Source organism: Haliaeetus albicilla, chromosome 15, assembly GCF_947461875.1.
Source record: "Haliaeetus albicilla chromosome 15, bHalAlb1.1, whole genome shotgun sequence".
In the NCBI taxonomy this organism is placed as follows: Eukaryota; Metazoa; Chordata; class Aves; order Accipitriformes; family Accipitridae; genus Haliaeetus; species Haliaeetus albicilla.
In genome coordinates this window covers 34,453,021-34,471,434 of record NC_091497.1, presented here as the reverse complement: position 1 = coordinate 34,471,434, position 18,414 = coordinate 34,453,021, and the positions used below count along the sequence as shown (strand labels likewise).

Here is an 18,414-nt window from a genome sequence, read left to right as displayed (position 1 = left end):
AACAACGCTGCTGAATTTAAGATCACTGCTCATGTGCTTAACATTAGGCATGCTCGTAAGTGCTTTCCTGGAAGGGCCCAATAGACCAATAGTGTATAAGCTATAAAATTTGAAGCAGTGTATGTTTAACACACCGCATATTTAACAATGTTAATCTGCTGAGATTTACTTTTTCTTGGAACAGGGCATGTCTAACTTCAAGCATTTATTTTCAGAAAGTGTGTAAAAAAAGCCTTTAAAAGCTGCTTTGAGATTATGGCAAGTTAAAATAATATTAGCGAGTCTCCTTATGCTCCTTTCATTTCTTCTTTGCACGTCTTTGTGCAGGCATCTAAAAAGGAAAGAGAAAACCCTAGTCATAAACATTAATCTATTCAAATAAGCATCCATGCATTTAGTTTCCCTCTAAAAAACATCAAGTCAGATGCAACTGAACACCTGAAAACAAACATCACTGAACTCTTCTAAATTTCAGATCTGAAGGCAAATTCTGCCAACTATGCCGCCTTTTCCACTGAAAATATTCAAATCACCAGTTGTCACTTCTACAAATAGAACTAAGTTTATTACTTAAGACTGAAAATGATGTGCAAGTTCACCCTTACATGTCCCTAAGTCAGTGCTGGTATTTCCATATTAATTTTTCCACGCCCACTAATGTCAATCCACTTGCAATGTGAAATTTAAAAAAGTAGAAATGTAAGAGTTGCTTATTCCCAAAACAACAACTATAAAAGCATCACAACTCATCAGATATTTACATGAACACGGAGAGATGTCATGTTAATCCAGAAAAAGAAAGAAAGGCAGACCACATTTCTGTAGTGGTGCTGGCATATTGTTTCAGACTAAACTAACCAAGGAAGAAATAGCAAAGCAGCACTTCATAATGACCTACTGCTACTGCTGGCCAGGCAGAGTAACTATATTTAAATCCTCGTTGTGGTAGGAAATATTGCTTTATGTATTTGGCACCATATGCTCTTCATAACTTCTTACAGCTACATGTTGAGGAAGTTTCAAAGTTACTAAATGCATTTCATTCTTTCCTAAAGGGAAAAGAGTTTTTGTTTTCATGTGAAAGCTCTAATGGCTTTTGGAAATGGCTTATTTTTTTTGTCATGCACAAATTCCTGCTCAACCAAAAGCACAGTCACTAATAAAATTACTATTGTTGTAAGTTACGGCATAGCTGACAGCTGAAGTCGAGATGTGACACACTAAAGCACAACGCATCTATGCACAGAGGAAGAACTCTAGACTTGGTCCTTGAGTGCAGGGGCAGATGTAAAAGTCATGTACAGAGAAAGAAAAAACACAAATCGGTACCCCAGATCTGAAGTCAGCACAAAGGCCTCCCATTTCTATCACAATTGTCCTCCTTCTGTCTTGAATTCTGACCAGAGAAACTGGGACTTTTTTCTTAGAAGAAAGGTTCTTGAACTGTTCAGTCAATGAAAAGACGCATTTCCAAACTTTATTTCACAAAACTTTTGAACTACCAAAACCAAACCCCTAAACCTAGCAGATTTAAATATCTAGAAGAGCTTCTACCATCTAACTGTCCTACCTCACAGTTCCTGTTTCTGATGTAACTCTCTCCCATTCTTGGTTTTCCACTCAAACATCCATCCCATGCTTGTCTGCTGTCTCAACATCTTCTAGTGCTTGGAATTGGCTTTCCATTAATAGAAACACAACTCCTTTCCTCTCATTTACCAAAATCCTCCCCAGGATGTTGCTTACTGCATAAAACGCCATTAACATTAACAGCATGTGCCTGTTCTTTTTTTTTTTCCCCCTAACATTATCCTGCACTTGCAGGTGGTGGTTTTCGAAAGTTGTCATCGCTGGTGCACCCCTTCTCCTACTGATCTGAAGTTGGGGGGTTTCTTTGACTGTCAGATAAGCTGCTGGGCTAGGCTGAATGTTTTTCAAAATCAAACCCTTACAGTTCATGACTGCGATTGCTCATTCTGGGCTCACCGCATGCTAGTTCTTTCCAATCACAGCAAAGACCCATCGGATAAACGAATATGTGCTGCTACAGGGCTGGTCTTCAGTTACAGCTGAGGCAAGTAAGGTGAGAAAAAAGCAAGATGGCAAATCTAAAAGTGGCACACATAGAAATTGTCACAGACAATGACACCTACTATTAAATTTTAAACTTGTCTGACAGTTAATGTCAGAAAAGGAAACTTTACTGATAGGGCTGGTGAAATTCTGCTAAAGACAGCTGAGCAACAAGGCAGTATGGTATAACAGGAATTTCTCTATGGCTCCACGTAGCAATTCCTGGGTTTTTTGTGTCCCCCACTGCTCTCCACCCCCCTATATTGTTTCCAAAAGTTGACATTCATGCCTGGAATTTTATTAAAGCACCAAATGACCGGGGAGAATGATTCTAAATGAAAAATCAATGCAGTCTCTGCATCTGAATCACACACTTCTCAGCCTACATTCAAGCACTAATACTATGGGTTGATTTTCAGAGATAAGGAAGACTTAGTAGTGATTCCTCAGAATGCCTGAAAAGGATTTTTTTCTAAGGAGCTTCATTTTGGGTCTAGATAATCCACTTCAGACAAACATTTTTAAAACTGGGAATACTGTACGCTATTGGGACGCTATCCACATTTGTTAAATAAATCTCTCTGTAATCAGAGATAGTAATTCCATAGATTTCCAAATTATTCTCCTCTATCTGGAATTCCAACCATACCGACTTCTCTATTTACAAACTATGTCTGAAACTTCAAAAAAACCACCACTGGTCTGAAAACCCCAATAACAATTGCAAAACTGCACACAACATAGCAAGGCTCATCATTGCTTTCTGGTTGGAAGAGAATGCCACAGAGCTCTTTAACCTAACAGACACCACTGTAATCCAAGGGTTGTAAATGGCAGCAAGCAAGTCTGAAGTGGAAAAATGGCAAAAATGAAGAAACCCCTGGTTTCTCTGAAACTCCCAATTATCAAGGGATACAGGCAGGTTCTCTACTGAGCTGAAGTAGCAAAGAATGACATTATCTTAAGAGTGTCTTTCTAAAACACACATTGTAGTTGATCCACAGTAATGAAATGACTCAGTGCAACTACTGGTGGATGAAATGACGAATGTTGTGCAGAACTGGCTAGACCTATACAAATGATCCCAGTGACGCCATCTTTTTCAATTCTGTGAATCAGGGAAGTTGCAACACAGCAGACAGCTATCCCTCTGAATATATAGGAATACTCTGTAATGAGGAAAGAACACACCCAAGAGTGAGTAGTGCTTTTTAAGTAACAGTCCTACCTTGTGCAAAGCTTCATAAAACTAAACCTTATCTAAGACACTCACACTTAAGCTTTTGAATCCAGCTCGAAATAGGCTTCTTTTAAAATCCCAGTTTTGCCTTTAAATAAATCTTTCCCTAATTATTTTTGTAAGGACCTATTGACCTTGGAACTCAACATAAAAATACCCCTATATTGCTATGTGTTAAGAAATTTATCATGGAAGCCCAAAGTGATGCTGTAATTCTTTAAGGATTAAAATTTATACACAGGAAAATACCAAAACCCCTTAAGAAATGTCCTGAAGCCTAACCTAACTCTTGAAGCATACAGCAAAAACAACACGCACAGATTTGTTACACAAAGCACTTTATTGCATTACATGCACATTGACATTTATTGCAATTTGTTTCTAGCATATTCAAAACAACCCAAATCCCAATATAGACACTATCTTTGCCTCAATAAATTGCCACGATTGGCAATGCTTACATCAGCACTTAAGACTTGAGTCAACGTAAAAATCTAATGATGCCATCCTACTCTGGTGTTATACTGTGTAAAAATCTCCAGAAAGTCTCAAAAAATAATGCTCCTTATGAATGAAAAACTCCTTAAAAACTCAAAAGAGGGCATGTCTCCAGCCCAGAATGGAGTGCAATGGAGAAAACTCTGTGGTGGCCTTGACTGAGCTTATTCTAGAACAAGCAGCAGTTCAGTATGGTACCATGCTAAATCTTGCTTCTCAGCTCACAGGACCATGCTAATGCAGCTAGGCTCTCTTCCTGACCCAGGCTGGAATATCTGCATGGTACTGCCTTGCCCTGCTGAGGCGTAACAGCTCTGTCAACACTAACTCACAGATCTCTTCAACACACTCCACCATGTACATAGACGTGCCCTGCATATGCTATACCAACAAAAAAGCCCAGGAGACATCTTTAGCTTAACATAAAAATAACCACTGTATAAAACTCTTTCAAGAACGAGTCTTTATTTTGATGCTTTAGGTTTGGAGCTGAAGAAAGTGGAAATGGATTTCATTCCACTCTTATCAACTTTGGCGAGAGCCTTCTGTGCTGCAGACATCTTGCTGTTTGCCTGTTAGTGAAATGATAAACAGAAAAAGTTAAGCAGCATCTCCATAGGAGGGGAGTATAAGCTACAAACTCCTAAATACAGAAGTCAAGCAAGAAGTTGAATTGCTTTTTTAGTATACAGCAGTAAAGATAATATTATGCAGGCTTTAAATTGTAGGAGAGAAACCTTACAAAACAAATTTGAGATTATTCAAACAGAAAAATACTTGTCACAAATTACTTAGCCTCAGACAAAGACAGAGAATCAATTACAAGGACAAGGAGGTAAAACATCTTTCCTTTCTGCAGAATGAGGTACCCTAACTCAAACGTTTACTTTGGGATAATCCCTGAGTGTACATTAAGAGGAATAATGTACGCAATCTAACAGATGCATACTGTACCCTCCGACTCAATCTCATGATTATGCTGTCAGCAGGCTGAATTACAGCCTTGCATTACAGATGATGAATAATTCAGACTGATTTATTATCAAAGACTCTATGCACAGTGAAATAAAGGGAACAGAGATGGAAGAACTAAGAATGAAGAAGGTAACTAAAATTTGAAAAGCACTTCGAGGCCACTGGGACAACTTCCCAGACTTTTACACCTAAAACACATTTTATGAGCCACATTTTATAAAGCTGACCTCTTTTCTTTCTTACATTTTAAAATGTTATGTTTTAAATCTCTAGCTGTTTTCCCTATTAAGAAAACTTTGCATTGACCTTTCTTTATGATACTCCTCAGTCTGCAGGACTTCACAATTACAATACTTGGGATCAGCTAGAAGGTTATGGATAGGATGGAGATATGCAACAACAGTATGATCGTCTGTGTTACTATACAAACAAAACCACTGCCAAAGTATTTAAAAAAGAGTAGTATACTGTACAGAGTCCAAGAGCTATCTTTCCTTTCCCAGATTCTCTCATCAATGTGCTTCATTATTTCAGAAGTAAATCATATTTAATGTTAAAATGAATTATCTCTCCTCAGTTTATTTCTATCTTTATGCTCGGTTCAAAAGCTATAGGTACATAATGGAGGAAGGGGGTAAACATACATACTTTAAACTATTTATCACCTTCACTTAGGGGGCAATCCTCTTCCTACTTCAAAACTAGCATGTGCCCCGAGTACAAAACATTCTGGGGGCTTTGGGGGAAGGATGGAATGCATCTGTCACCAGCTGCTTCTCTTTGCAAAGGGCTAAAGAGTAGTCAGCGTTAGTCTGAAGGTCACAAGACCAGCACAGAGTGCCTTTTTGGTTCCCAATAGACTGGAGAAGGATTCATTTTCTTTCAATGTTCAGAGGAATAAGCCAGTGCAAGCCTCACAACCTTGGCGCACACAGTCAGAATCTATTTCTTTTCACATCCCTGTTGCTCTCCTAGGAATAGTACAGTGGCAGGCACCACTGGACTCAGATTTGAATTGGCGTCCAAACTTGCGTTGGAGCTGGCAATCAGCAAGCTCTGTGTTGATTTAACTTCATTAAGTTGACATAAGTAAATGCACAAGCAATATTTCTAGGTAAAAATAAAGCCTGTCTTAGCATCCCTTGGAATTCAAGTGAATGCTGCCATCTTTGTTACTTTTTCAAATAACTGAAATGTAACAGTTGCTATCACTAAGCCATAGGATTTCTCATCTAAACATCTCAAAGAGCTTTGCAAACACTAGCTGAGTACCTTAACACGTGTCAAAGCCTGTGAGGTTCACTGGAATGTTCGCTGATAAAATACAGTCACACAGTAACAGTATAGAAGAGTTCCGAATGGGACATTAAGACTATCAAAGTCAAATTAAATCTGAATGAAAAGTTCAAGGAGATAAAACTACAGACATCTGCCATTTTGTATTTGTTTTTCTGATGTGTTTTGGAGGAGGAAAATAGGCACTCTGTGCTAATGCTGGGTATTAATCTATGCTTTAGCAAAACATGTATGAATGCAAGGCTTGCTTACCTTTTTGGTTTTCAGATTGCTGCTGTTAAACTTAGTATAGTCTTCTTCTGCTTCCACAGGGACATCTGATAATTTCCTTTTCTGAAATGTTAGAGTGAGGAAGTTGCTGTGTCAACCACTTTTATGATGTACACACATGGAAGTTTAAAGCTTTGGCTTTATAATGTAACGATAGCACCAAAATAGGACTGGCAATCAACCGAAGAATCTGCAGTAACAGTGGAAGATTTCTCTTTGTAATTGTCTTCTTTACACATGGATATATACCATCTCTACAGTATTCAGAAGAGATCATTCAATGTCAGGGGAAGCATCTTCTTCTTCCTAGCTTTCTGAAGAATGACTTCTAGAAATCACCTGAATCCCATTTTTAACTTCCATGACTGTGACTTTGGTGTCAGAGTCTATTCAGAGAACCTTTATGGAGCAACTGTTGGAAGTTAGTGTCTAACAGCCAGGGAACCTAGGCTCTGGTCCATCATCTAGTCTATTATCTGTTTGTGCACAACCTTTAGAAGTAATTAGCTTCTACAGTTTGGCAACAGTGAAACACTGACATAGTTCTGCTGACTGCTTCATCACTTGAATCCAACAGTATATTAAGAAGCTTGACTCTGCATGTGCTGTGTGCCTTCTAACTTCAGAAATAATGGAAGTGAACGGTTCTCGGCACTTCACATGATCAGGCTGTAAGAATGAATATTTCTTTCCATAAACTGTGAGCATGTGTTTAGTTTAAAGGTGAAAACTTCCTGGTATGTTTCCAAAGGGGAAAAAAAAGTATATAGTATTTTACAACACTATTTTTATTATTATTATATATCTGATATTACTACCCTGTCCTTAATATCCTGTGAAATCTAAACTGTGGCCTTCCTAGTTTTTGTGCCAAAGAGAGTGATTTTGCAAGCAACTTGGATGGTACCATACATTTTAAAATCCTGTTTTATTCATTTTGTTTATGGTGCTTGTGATCTCTCTCTCTTTCCTCCCCTTCTTTGGCACAGAAGCCAGGTCTGCAGCTTAGATTTCTCAGCTCTTAGAACCAGATCCAACAGCAGCCTTTTCTTTTGATTTCAATGGCATCTGGATCAGCCTCTCTAGAAGGCTGTTTACTGTGTTGTGAGTACATTTTGAAATGACAATCTAATGAATAATTACTATTCTCCTCTTTTTGGAATCTGATAAACAAGTTTTTAAAACCTACAACAAAATGTTTGCATTTCAGCAAAGCATTTGTTCTTTAGTTGTAGCAGAGCCTACATATTCTTTGTAGATGTCTCTCATCATCTGCCAACGGCCAGACTGCCTATGCTGACAAACTGGACAGTATGACGATTACAACACAAGATCAATGGCTTACAATTAATACAAAGAACATGTAATTTTTATTTAATCATTAAATCACAGAGTCCAGACTGTACCCAGTTTACTCTTGTATTATGAATCTGTCATAGCTTTTCTGTTAACCACTGAAGTTTCTAAATCTCTCCTCCTTTCAGAATTTATTTTAAAATCACTTCTAAACATGCAATTACTTTACCATAATAGGGAATACATGTTAGACCCACCTTTATTTGCAATAATCCTGTACTATGTCTGTCAATACACCTTGCCCTCATGAAGAGAAATGTCAATGCAAGTGAATAAAAATGGTCTGAAGGAGACTATAGGTTCCAGTGTACAAGCCTGCCTTGCTCCTCTGAGATTGTGAAATAAAGGAGTGTTTTAATCTCTGAAGTTTCAAAGACTTAAACACAGAAGCATCATACACACCCTGGTCAGTGCTCTGGAAATTAATCAGATCCTCAGCAAGATTTCACTGCCCAACAACTGAACAGTTCTAAGCCTCATTTCCTCTGTAACCAAACTGCTGAAATAAAACTATTTTTAAAAATAGATTCTCAGAACTATCCCAATGGTATAAAAGCTATTCATACATAATATGTAATGTACATCACATGTAGTTTAATATAGTTGTTGTAACATGCTTATATGGCTAATGACTATCAGTTGGCTCCTGATGTGTGTTTAATATTTCTTACAATGCATAAAGATAATTCTTAACTGAATCAAAGGGCCAAGTAACTGTGCAGCCAGAACAATTGTCCAACCACATGGAAATAACTTCTATCCATGGATATACATTGGAGAACAAATGCTATTAATAACAGTAGGGCCCAATTACTCCTGCATGTGCTAGCTGACATACTGCTTAACAGAACAGTCACTGAACCAGCCAGAAATGAGGTTATTTTAGACTTTGTTTCGGTAAGTAGCAAGGACATTGCAGCAAAGGTCAGAGTAGTAAGTAACCTAATTTCAATAGACATAGGGTGCCTCAGTTTAAATTAAATGGAAAGGATAATCAAAAGTGGGGTTCTTGATTCTAGAGGGGCAAACTTAGAGAAGTAAGGCATATGGTTTGCAAAGTCAAAGCAAAGGGACTTGATGTGTGAGGAGGACACTTGGAATGTAAAAGAAAAAGATGGAAGAAGTCATTTTGGATCTTTTACTTCAAACAAGGTGAAAAATCTTGAGGAAAAGAACTTCTCAGACTAAACTATATGAATGTTCCCCCTTGCTCACACAGATGGACACACAGTCATGTGTCATTCATACCTCTCCCCCCTTCCACCCCCCCCAAATATATATACTAGGAGCAAGCAGAATTCTACAATGAATGGGGAAAAAATGACTGCCAAAAAAAAAAAAAAAAAGATTTGTTTTAGGGGTCAGGTAATACTGGGATAAAGTGAGAACTGCCAAAAAGTCAAGCTGAGTTAGACCTTGGAAAGGAAATTAAAACAAATAGTAGAAGGTTCTTTAGCCACAGAGGCAAAAAAGTAATCAAAAAAGAAAAAGTGAAGCTGCTATACAGTAAGGATTGCATAGACATTAAAGCTAATCTATGCATAGCCTCAAAATGGAATAAATCCTTTACCTCAGTAAATTGTTTTCAATAAAGATGAAGAAGTTAAACACAGGGGCAGAAAAGAGAATAGAAATCACTCTATTCAACATAGACGTAAAACTCAATAGGCTGACACTGTTGGGAGACTGCCTAAAAAATCACAAGTCCAAAGGCAAAACCTGGCAACTGTTCTATCAGGTAGGGACCATATTGCTGCAGAGTAGCCAAACACCCATCTATATGTAAGGAGGAGGAAAAAGTGATAGTAGGCCTCATCAGAGTGGAGCGGGGAGAAAAAGTGAAAGAAGGGAGAATAATTAAAGATTTAGAGTAAATGAAAACTAAACATAGGTAATGCCTACTGACTTATCTTTTTTTCTCAAGAATAACACATTTTCTGGTGACAGAAAATGTGAAGGATTGCCAGAGGACCTCACATGGTGCCACTTAAGCAACTGAAATTATAGAAAACAAAGATCACACAAGAATTTTAAGGTAGGTAAGAAACTGGGTAAAAGGGAAGCAAAGGCAAATAAGGCAGAAAGGGATGTCATTGGATCAGATGGAGATTACTAGTCGAGTGCCATGAACAGTATCTATTCAAAATGTTCATTAATGGTTAATTAAAGATAACAGCATGCTAACATTTGCTGAATGTACACCGAGTAGCATTATGAATACCTAAAGAGCTTTTAACACTGTGAAGGAAAAGCCAGAGAACATTCAAGACTGGAAACATTAAAAACGGATGAAATGTGCAGAAGTACAAGGTCATGTACACAGCAGCTAACGGCATGAATGTCTCATAAATCTGAATGCCGATCAACTAAAAATTGCAGTGGAGAAAAAAAACCAACTGTGTCTTAACTGTTCACAGCATGACTGTGAGCTATCTGGTACATCACACAGTAATAGAGGCAAATGGGATTCTAAGATTTAATGAGATAAAAGACAAGAAGGGAAGAATGCCATCATATTGCACCAATAAAGGTTTTATCATAAATAATTATATATGATTCTGGTCACCTGTTTTGAAACATTTGAATTCATCTTGGAATATTCCTGTAATGATGAGGGAATGGAGAACCCATCTTACACAACCAAGTTTGGCTTCACAAAATGAAAACAGAAAGGATATATGTTTTCCCTTTACACATTGAGAGAACTAATGTTAGGGAGGGAAAAGAGCCATTTCAATTAAAAAAACAATGACAAAGTTAGCACAAAAGCACAGGGGAATAAATTGGCCATGAATAAATTCAAGGTGGAATTTACAGGAAGGTTTCTGAGCATCAGAGGAATGAGGTTATAGAACAGTCTTCCAAGAGAAGTAATGGAAACAAAAAATCCTAATGAGACTCACAGTGAAGAATGGTCAGTGTATGAGAGATTATCCAACATGGTTGTCTGGGAATCCATGACCCAGGAGGTCCCTTTCAGGGTCCTCATAAATTACATATGAAAGAAAACCTATGAGGTCATATTGTCCCATCAACCTCAATAAAACTAAATAAGCAAAACATGCATGAAAAGACTGCTGACCAAAACCATAAAATACGTCTCTCGCTTTCCCTCCCCTTTTTTAAACAGGAAAACCAACCAAAACATTCCTTATTAAAAAATATGAAGTACCTGGTAAATTACTTGCATTATTTCAGACTGGCTTTTCACAAGGCCAGCTTACCTATTGTACTGCACCCAGCGCTTAGCCTAGTCTAGTTGTAATAATAATTCAGAGAACTTAGCTTACAACACAATGTATCTATCAATATCTTAATGCTCTCCTACCTTCAATGGTGGCTCTGGTGCTGGGCTTCTAAGTTCTGGGAGCCTGTAGAACAAAAGATTTTAAGTTATAAATTAAGAGAGCTGAATTGCACAACCTAAAGCTTACAATTCCTTCCCCACAAAGGCTGCTTTGGTTATCAGCTGCTCACACATGGCATGCGTTCGCAAAAAAAGCAGCTCATGGACTCTGTATTTCTGACTTAAGATTAAAACAGAGGCAGGCACCATACAGAAACATGGACTCTTTTAAAAGGTCTTAGATCTGGCAACGAAAACAGGAAAACTCCACCTTACTTCTGAAAACCTTGGCGATTAGTAAGATGATATTATAAAACACATAACATCTCTTCAGTGAAACTGTTAAGCTATGGGACTTCAAGCTGCAAATTGCACATTTTTCCATAGGCCACCATAACAGAACCCTTTGAACAGAACTGAACTGAGGGGCAGGTGCAGGGTCCCAGTGATGCTCCAAGCAAAGTCTGCTGCTGGCAGGGAACACCAGGATGAGGATGCTGGCTCACCTTCCAGATTTAAATATAAACTAACACAGGTTAGATGTGTGAAGGTAAATCCCAGAAGCACCGAGTGAGTAGGGAAAAGGAAAGACAACTGGGGATAAGGATTCTACTCCTGGCTCTGCTGCTCATGCCTGACAATTCTGGACAAATTGCTTTAACTCTTTGGATTTCCTTCCCTGCCTTGCTTTAAAATGGATATATTGCTCAGGGTTTCATGGTGCAACTGCGATAACAGACATATCAGACTTATATATTACATCTCTCCTCCAGCCCATGGTCCTTAGCATGATAGGAACAACAGAAAGGCATAATCTACATTTGAAAAAAATCACATTTAAAGTGTGGCAAATATAATCGTATTGTGTCATTCACTGCAACCTTGATGAACAAATCTCAGTATTCAATAGAAATGACCGAAAGGACATTAATGCATGCCATATAAAACTAATAGCTAGCTGGAACAATACTTACCCTAAGTATTTTAACAACTCCTTACTCAGATCTTCAGGAATATATTCTGATATTAACCCATGCGCATACCGCACATAGTCTTCAGGAACAGGGCAGGGAGTGGGAAGGAGAAGAAAAGGAACATTCACATTATATAGTCACGTTGCCTTAGCCATGTTGCATGCTCTACCATAAATCATAAGGTTGAATTAATAGTAAGAGACTTCTAATGGATACATTGTGATGGTTCTCTGTGTTGAGTAGTTTATGTTATATGACACTTGTAGGTTTATTTAAATAAGTAAAGACTTACTACACTCACTTTGTCAGCACATGTTATTAATATCTGCTGTATGTACTTTACAAAAGCTGTTCACTTTCTGAGAATACTAGATATCATGTATTTTTCCGAAGAAATTAAATTTTAAAAACCTGCAAAAGTAAAAAGCTGACTCAACAGAACATGCAATCATTAATTTTAAAGCATCTGGATCTTACAATTATTTGGCAAGGGCTTCAGTACTAAAGTACATTTTCTGGCTTCAACTGAAAACAATTAGATGAGACAATGAGTCTATTTCAAAGTCTTGTACTTAATTTCAGTACTTTATGGAAAATGCCAAGGCTTATCTAAACATCACTGGCAAAATGGGATAATTATCTGTGGAAATAAGAACTACTAGAAGCTGTTTTCAGTACAGGGCACTCCTGCTATAAATATTTTTCTGAGAGACTGGGAAAAAAAAAACCAGTGACCTTTTAATAACATGAAGTCCTAAACCAGATCTCTTCCGGTCACGTTTTACACAAGCACTTACTGATCATGGGCTGGATCTTTTAAACTTGCTGTTGTTGGGGCTGCTAGGGAGCAACTGCACCCATGCACAGGAAGTATTTGCCAGACAGACATTAAGCTAAAATCTCGCCTCTGAATTCCATCTACAACAGGCCAGCTCTATCTGTTCATATGCCTACACACTTAAGAGAGTTCAGAAGCACGTGGTAAACTAGCCTCAGGGTGGTAAGGAACTATTTCTCCTGTGCCAGAGACAGTTTCCTCTTTTTTTCAATCTAAAAAGCCCAATGCAAACTGGCACGGAAGCAGAAAACATTAACAAACTGACAGCAGCATATGCATTTCAACTATACCGACATCAAATTCTTAGTATCTCCTATCTGCACTTCTCCTTCCTCTACTGCCTAGATTCATCAAGGATTTGTCACTCCCTAAGCCCACTTTAGGGTCAGAAGAGAACAAGAAATAATTCCAATCCAAGACAATTTCACCTCAGCACTTAGTATGTCCAATTTATCGCTTAAGAAAAATATTCCCATCATTTCACTCTTTGCATTATGACACTGAATGGTTGAGTCCAAGTCAACTGCTATATTTTGTACTAAATACAAAATCCATTCTCTTTGCATTTCAGCCTTGAAGCAATCTTCACGGACTTCCTTTACCAATTTTAAAATACCACTGTTTGCCTTGTAGGGAGTCTATGTTCTCACCCTAGCCTTGCTTTCTTATTATTAACCTCCTGTCAAACATCAGGAATACTTGCTTACCTCCCTTCTTTGTCTTCTGAATGAAATATTCAGGTCTCACATGTTAAAACTCCCCTCCTTCCCCATTTGCACTCATTAAATCCTCCCAGATTTTTGCCCTACAACATCTGTAGATGCTAACTACATATACCCATCTATTTATAAGGTACTGAAATTTCATAATACCCCTATGAAAGCAATTCTCTACATAAATAAAGAAATAAATTGCACTGTCATGGCAGTGAAAGGATCAGACAAGAAAATTAGTCTTATTAGTGTTGAGTAAGGTCCATTTGACTTCCTGTCATTCACCTTGCTACATACGGTAGGACTGCCTCCAAAACTTACCTACTTTTAACCCCCAGTATTCCCTATTTCAGTGCTACTCTTTTAAATCTAAAAGAAGGCTTTTAAAAAGACTATTATATCCATGTTACTCTAAGTAAGGAGGAAGGTGGAAAAAACACTGCAGATGAGCTATTTAATTACAAATTTCAGAGATAAAGTATTTAAGCACAGTCAAGATGGTTGCTCTCAGGACAATTTTCCCTTTATCTAAAAAAATGGGGGTGGGGAAAAGGATGAAAAGCTACTGTAAAGTTAAAATCACAAGTTTTGCAGCTTTGCCTCTTTTTAAAAACCATATATTACAATCTCTGTTCTATAAAACTGTCTAGTTGCCTCTTAAATCTCATTTATGTTGTTTCCTTTGATATCATTACTTGGTAACTCATTTTCCACTTCGTCAGCAAGTTGCTTTGTTTCTCCTTATTTTTCAACAGCGTGCAGACTTCCGAATGTCTTTGTAATAAGAAACAATTTGCTTTTGTACATCTTGTTCTAAAGCTTTCTTCATTTTCATTAACATTCAAAGAATTTATTCTGAGTCCATTTTCAGGTTTCTCTACACAACTTCATATCCCAGTAACATTCAGGACATTGCCTTCCCCAGGGAAAAGGTGACTAGAAAGAAACAGGATCACTCCAGACTTTTTGGTACTAGGACTGTCAATTTCAGGGCAATTTAATATACATATTATTAAAGTTTTTGCCCTTAATAAGCACACACTTGTGTATTCTACACATTTGTCACCTGAAGTAAAGTTTGGACCAGGAGCTTTTACTCTGTGCCTATGACTTCTTAAGATCCTTTCCCTTTTTGGAGAATTCTATAAAGAGCATTTGCATGCTAATAAAAATAATAATAAAAAAGTTCTAATACAGAGACACTTATTAGGTGGATACTCATATAATAAGCATGCATCCTACTGTCCAAGACAGTCTTAGTTCAGCAAAGCACTTCAGCATATATTTCACTGAGCAAAATGTCTTCTCCTTAAACTAAGGAGAAGCTAAAAGAACCCCAGCTGAGACCTACTGTTAATTACAATGTCATCCTATGAAGATACCAAAGAACTCAGAAAAGTCAAGGCAGAGTCACAACATACATGGAATTATCTGTACAAGGAATAAATTTACTGTAAAGGCCAATTTCAATACATTTTAGATTCTAATCATGTGTTTTATCTCCACATATGCGATTTCACAAAAATGGAATTCATTACAATGCTTAGTTTTCTTACCTTCTTTAGTATCTGTGATCTGTTTACCGCTGATGTATGTAGCTGCATGTACCCTTTCACCTACAGATATATTGTTGCTTTTAAGTGCTTTCACTGTTTGATTGACCTATAGGAAACCACAGAATGAAATGTCTGTATCAGTGTTGTTATGCACATGTTAATGCAGTGACAAAGGTCTTGTAATTTTGTTTCAAGCATATAAAACACTCAAGTTATGGACTGTGGTGAAATTTAATACACATTTGTAATGACTAGCATATGAGCTTAAAAAACCCAAAGAAACTAGCATGTCTTTCACCATGTTGCCTTGGCAACATTGCACCAGTTCTGCAGCATCCTAAGATGAGCTGAGCTACTCTGATGCAAGAGCCATGATTATACAGGTGAGAAATACACCTGCTCAGAGAACAGAGAATGCCTGAGCTCAGATGGACTGCAAAGGCAGTCCTGATGGAAATCAAAGATTAAGGACTTTACAAGGCACTGCTATACTGGATCTAATAGAGAGATAACCGGCAGAAGATATTTTCAACAACACTAACAGGTACCTGTTCAAATGTAAATATTCAGGTATCGATTGCAAAATAGGTATCGCCATGCCTCATCACTGCAGAAAGTAGACCAGATTTTGTGCTTGTGTGGACTAATTTAAATGACAAGGCTTCCTTGTATCATGTGATGCATACAATCTTGTTCTACAAAGTGGCATGATAATAGGGGCACATGTGCATGTGTAAAACGAGATTCACCTTCTTTATACCAAAACACAGACCACATCAAGCTTAGCTTTAACGCCAATTTATTTTCTGCATACTGTACAGACCTCTTGAACAGCGTGATTGGATCAGGATAGCAGCAACCATACCGGGACAGTTCTGAGAGACTCTGCCAAAACTTCACAAGGAAACCCATTTGTAGCACAAAACCAAGGCATTTCTGTGCAGCTTTAAAGCATGGCAGAATTTAAAAGTTGCAACAGTCAAAGCTCTTCTCTAGCCCATCTGTGAAGTGGATGAAGCAAAAGACAAGCCCCTCACCTTATGTAAAGCCTACAAAACACAGCAATAAGATGAACTTCAGCTTATTCTGACTCCCTACACTCCATGAATACTCTTCGTGCCAGCCCCGTCAGAAAGAGAAACGTAACAAACTTGTCAATTCTCTAATACCTCATCACGTTCCCAAGTGCAACAATTTTACTGTGATGTCTGTCCTTCTTGGACAGAAGACCTACCTTGAACAGAGGCACACCACATGACTCAAATGCACATATGGACAAGCTAATAAGCATTTTTATTCTAAACACAAAGCAATTTTGAAAGCAAGAGAGAAACACAGTACCTTTTTCTTTAACCACTTCAGTGTCTTCTCTTGGCTGTATTTGTGGAATTTCTGACTGCCAATCTCTGAGAAAAAAAAAAGTAAGGGAAAGAAAGTCACGACTGGTTTGTATTGCATTTTCAATATATTTAAAATCTTTGAAGTTGTAGATACAGCATGAAAGTTAATTTGCGGCTTGCACATGTTTGATATCAGGGCAATAAGTTTCAAAAATATCGGAAATGTGGAAAAATAAACAGACTGAGCTGATACGCACAAGCCTGAACAACTTGACAATTCTTTAATTAGGCCCAAATCCAGCAAAGCACATATTTTATTTATTTATTTGTAATCTTGGGCTGCCTGAATTCACTAAGACTCTTCTCAAGCTCTTGTAGTTTGCCAAACCTTCACTGACCTGTGTCACCAGACTGGTCATTTTAACTATGTAGTTCACAACACAAAATGTTGGTTCCACAAGTGCCTTTTTTTTTTTTTTTTTTCTTTAAAACATAGTATCTTAAATCTTTACTTATTGAATTCCAGCACCTACTAGGGGGCCAGGACACATAGTTGGTGAAGACAAACCATCCACCCTTTCAAGAAACCCTTTTCCTATCAGTTCTCCCAGTTCTCCCCTCTCACTTCACAGGACGACTAAAGCAAAAATTTTACTTCTATCCCCCTTTTATGTAGTTTAATATATTGTCAAAAGAAAATACAGAATCCAAACTAGTGAAACACACTCCTCGTGGGAGGAAGTACATGATTCATTTATGATTTATTGAGCAACATAAATTAACTCAATGATATAAGAATTTCAGAAAGTGTTTCCCCTGTGATAACTAGGGTATCACGAACACTTGTTATTCACATGTGATCAGTTATCTGGAGATATGCGAGTTCACGATGCTGAGGCAAATGAGAGAGAAAATACAAAGGCTCATAGAAATTTCAGTATAAAAATTCAGTATTAATTCACAGAAAGCTACATTTTGGAAATGGAATGAAATGCCTAGTTAAAGATTTCACAGGAGATTTTAGAGACCACTGTGTTTCAGTCTTTGTCTAACAGGTATTTCAGTAAGTTTTAATCTCCTGTATACCATTCCCATAAATACCTACGTCTGTTTCATGTCATTTACTAATCCAGTATCATATTCCAATACTCGGTTTGTGGAGTTTCCTTCTCCCCTTGCAAACAACAACACAGTATTTATGATTCCTTCAGCATTTCCTTCTTTGGGGTTTATCTTGGCTCTTTCAAATTGCATACAAATAGCTAACTATTTTGTGCTGTTTGTGTATGTGTGGTAGGGGGTATGGAAAGGTTGAGGAAAGCTGTTTACAAGATAAAGTTTAAATCTATCTCAACAGTTGTAGAAGAGTAAAATGCAAAAAATTCTTCAGAGCAAAAAGGGAAAAAACACTAATATACACTTTGCTTCATGAAGTTGATCAGTTGCAGGTCAAGTAGCTGTGACATTGGTGGCTGCAGCCTTTAGGACTCAGAAGCTTCTAAACGGCTCTGAAAGAAAAGAAGCAGAAAATGGGGGAGACGCTCTGGATACTTGAACCTGCTTCTCAAAGAGCCAGCATGGTTTGGGTCCAAGTAGAGTGAGTATGATTTGTGGATTCCTCTCTTATCTAAGAATGTTTGAGGAAGGGACATCCTCCGGCCACCATTCCTCAGCCCATGCTGAAAAGTAATTCTAGTCCCGATTCCCAGGCAGACTCACCCACACCAGCATGATTCAAAGTGACTCAGTTAGGGAAAGGAAACATAGAACTGTGAAGCCATTTTCATTAAAACATGTGAAAAATAATTACACTGAACCCTTCAGAGATCAGTTTGTTTGAAAATATTTTGTGTGCTTGACAGTTTTGACTATTAAACTCTAGAAACTGACAATATTTGAGACCTCTGAAGAATTAGAGTGAGTTATGAAAGTCACAAAC

The 18,414-nt window shown here is 37.7% G+C and overlaps 1 protein-coding gene across 2 annotated transcripts in view; it reads right to left on the bottom strand.

Moving 5' to 3' along the window:
• Positions 1-3,634: 3,634 nt before the first annotated feature.
• RNASEH2B (ribonuclease H2 subunit B) overlaps positions 3,635-18,414 on the bottom strand; it is a 39,260-nt gene continuing 24,480 nt past the window's right edge. For both annotated transcript variants that reach the window (XM_069802745.1, XM_069802744.1), the window contains exons 6-11: positions 16,477-16,541; positions 15,136-15,241; positions 12,029-12,107; positions 11,037-11,079; positions 6,335-6,415; positions 3,635-4,383 (exon numbers count right to left, since the gene is read on the bottom strand). In XM_069802745.1, the coding sequence (XP_069658846.1) occupies positions 4,276-4,383; positions 6,335-6,415; positions 11,037-11,079; positions 12,029-12,107; positions 15,136-15,241; positions 16,477-16,541 (482 nt within the window). In that variant the 3' untranslated portion in view covers positions 3,635-4,275. The remainder of the gene's footprint in view (positions 4,384-6,334; positions 6,416-11,036; positions 11,080-12,028; positions 12,108-15,135; positions 15,242-16,476; positions 16,542-18,414) is intronic.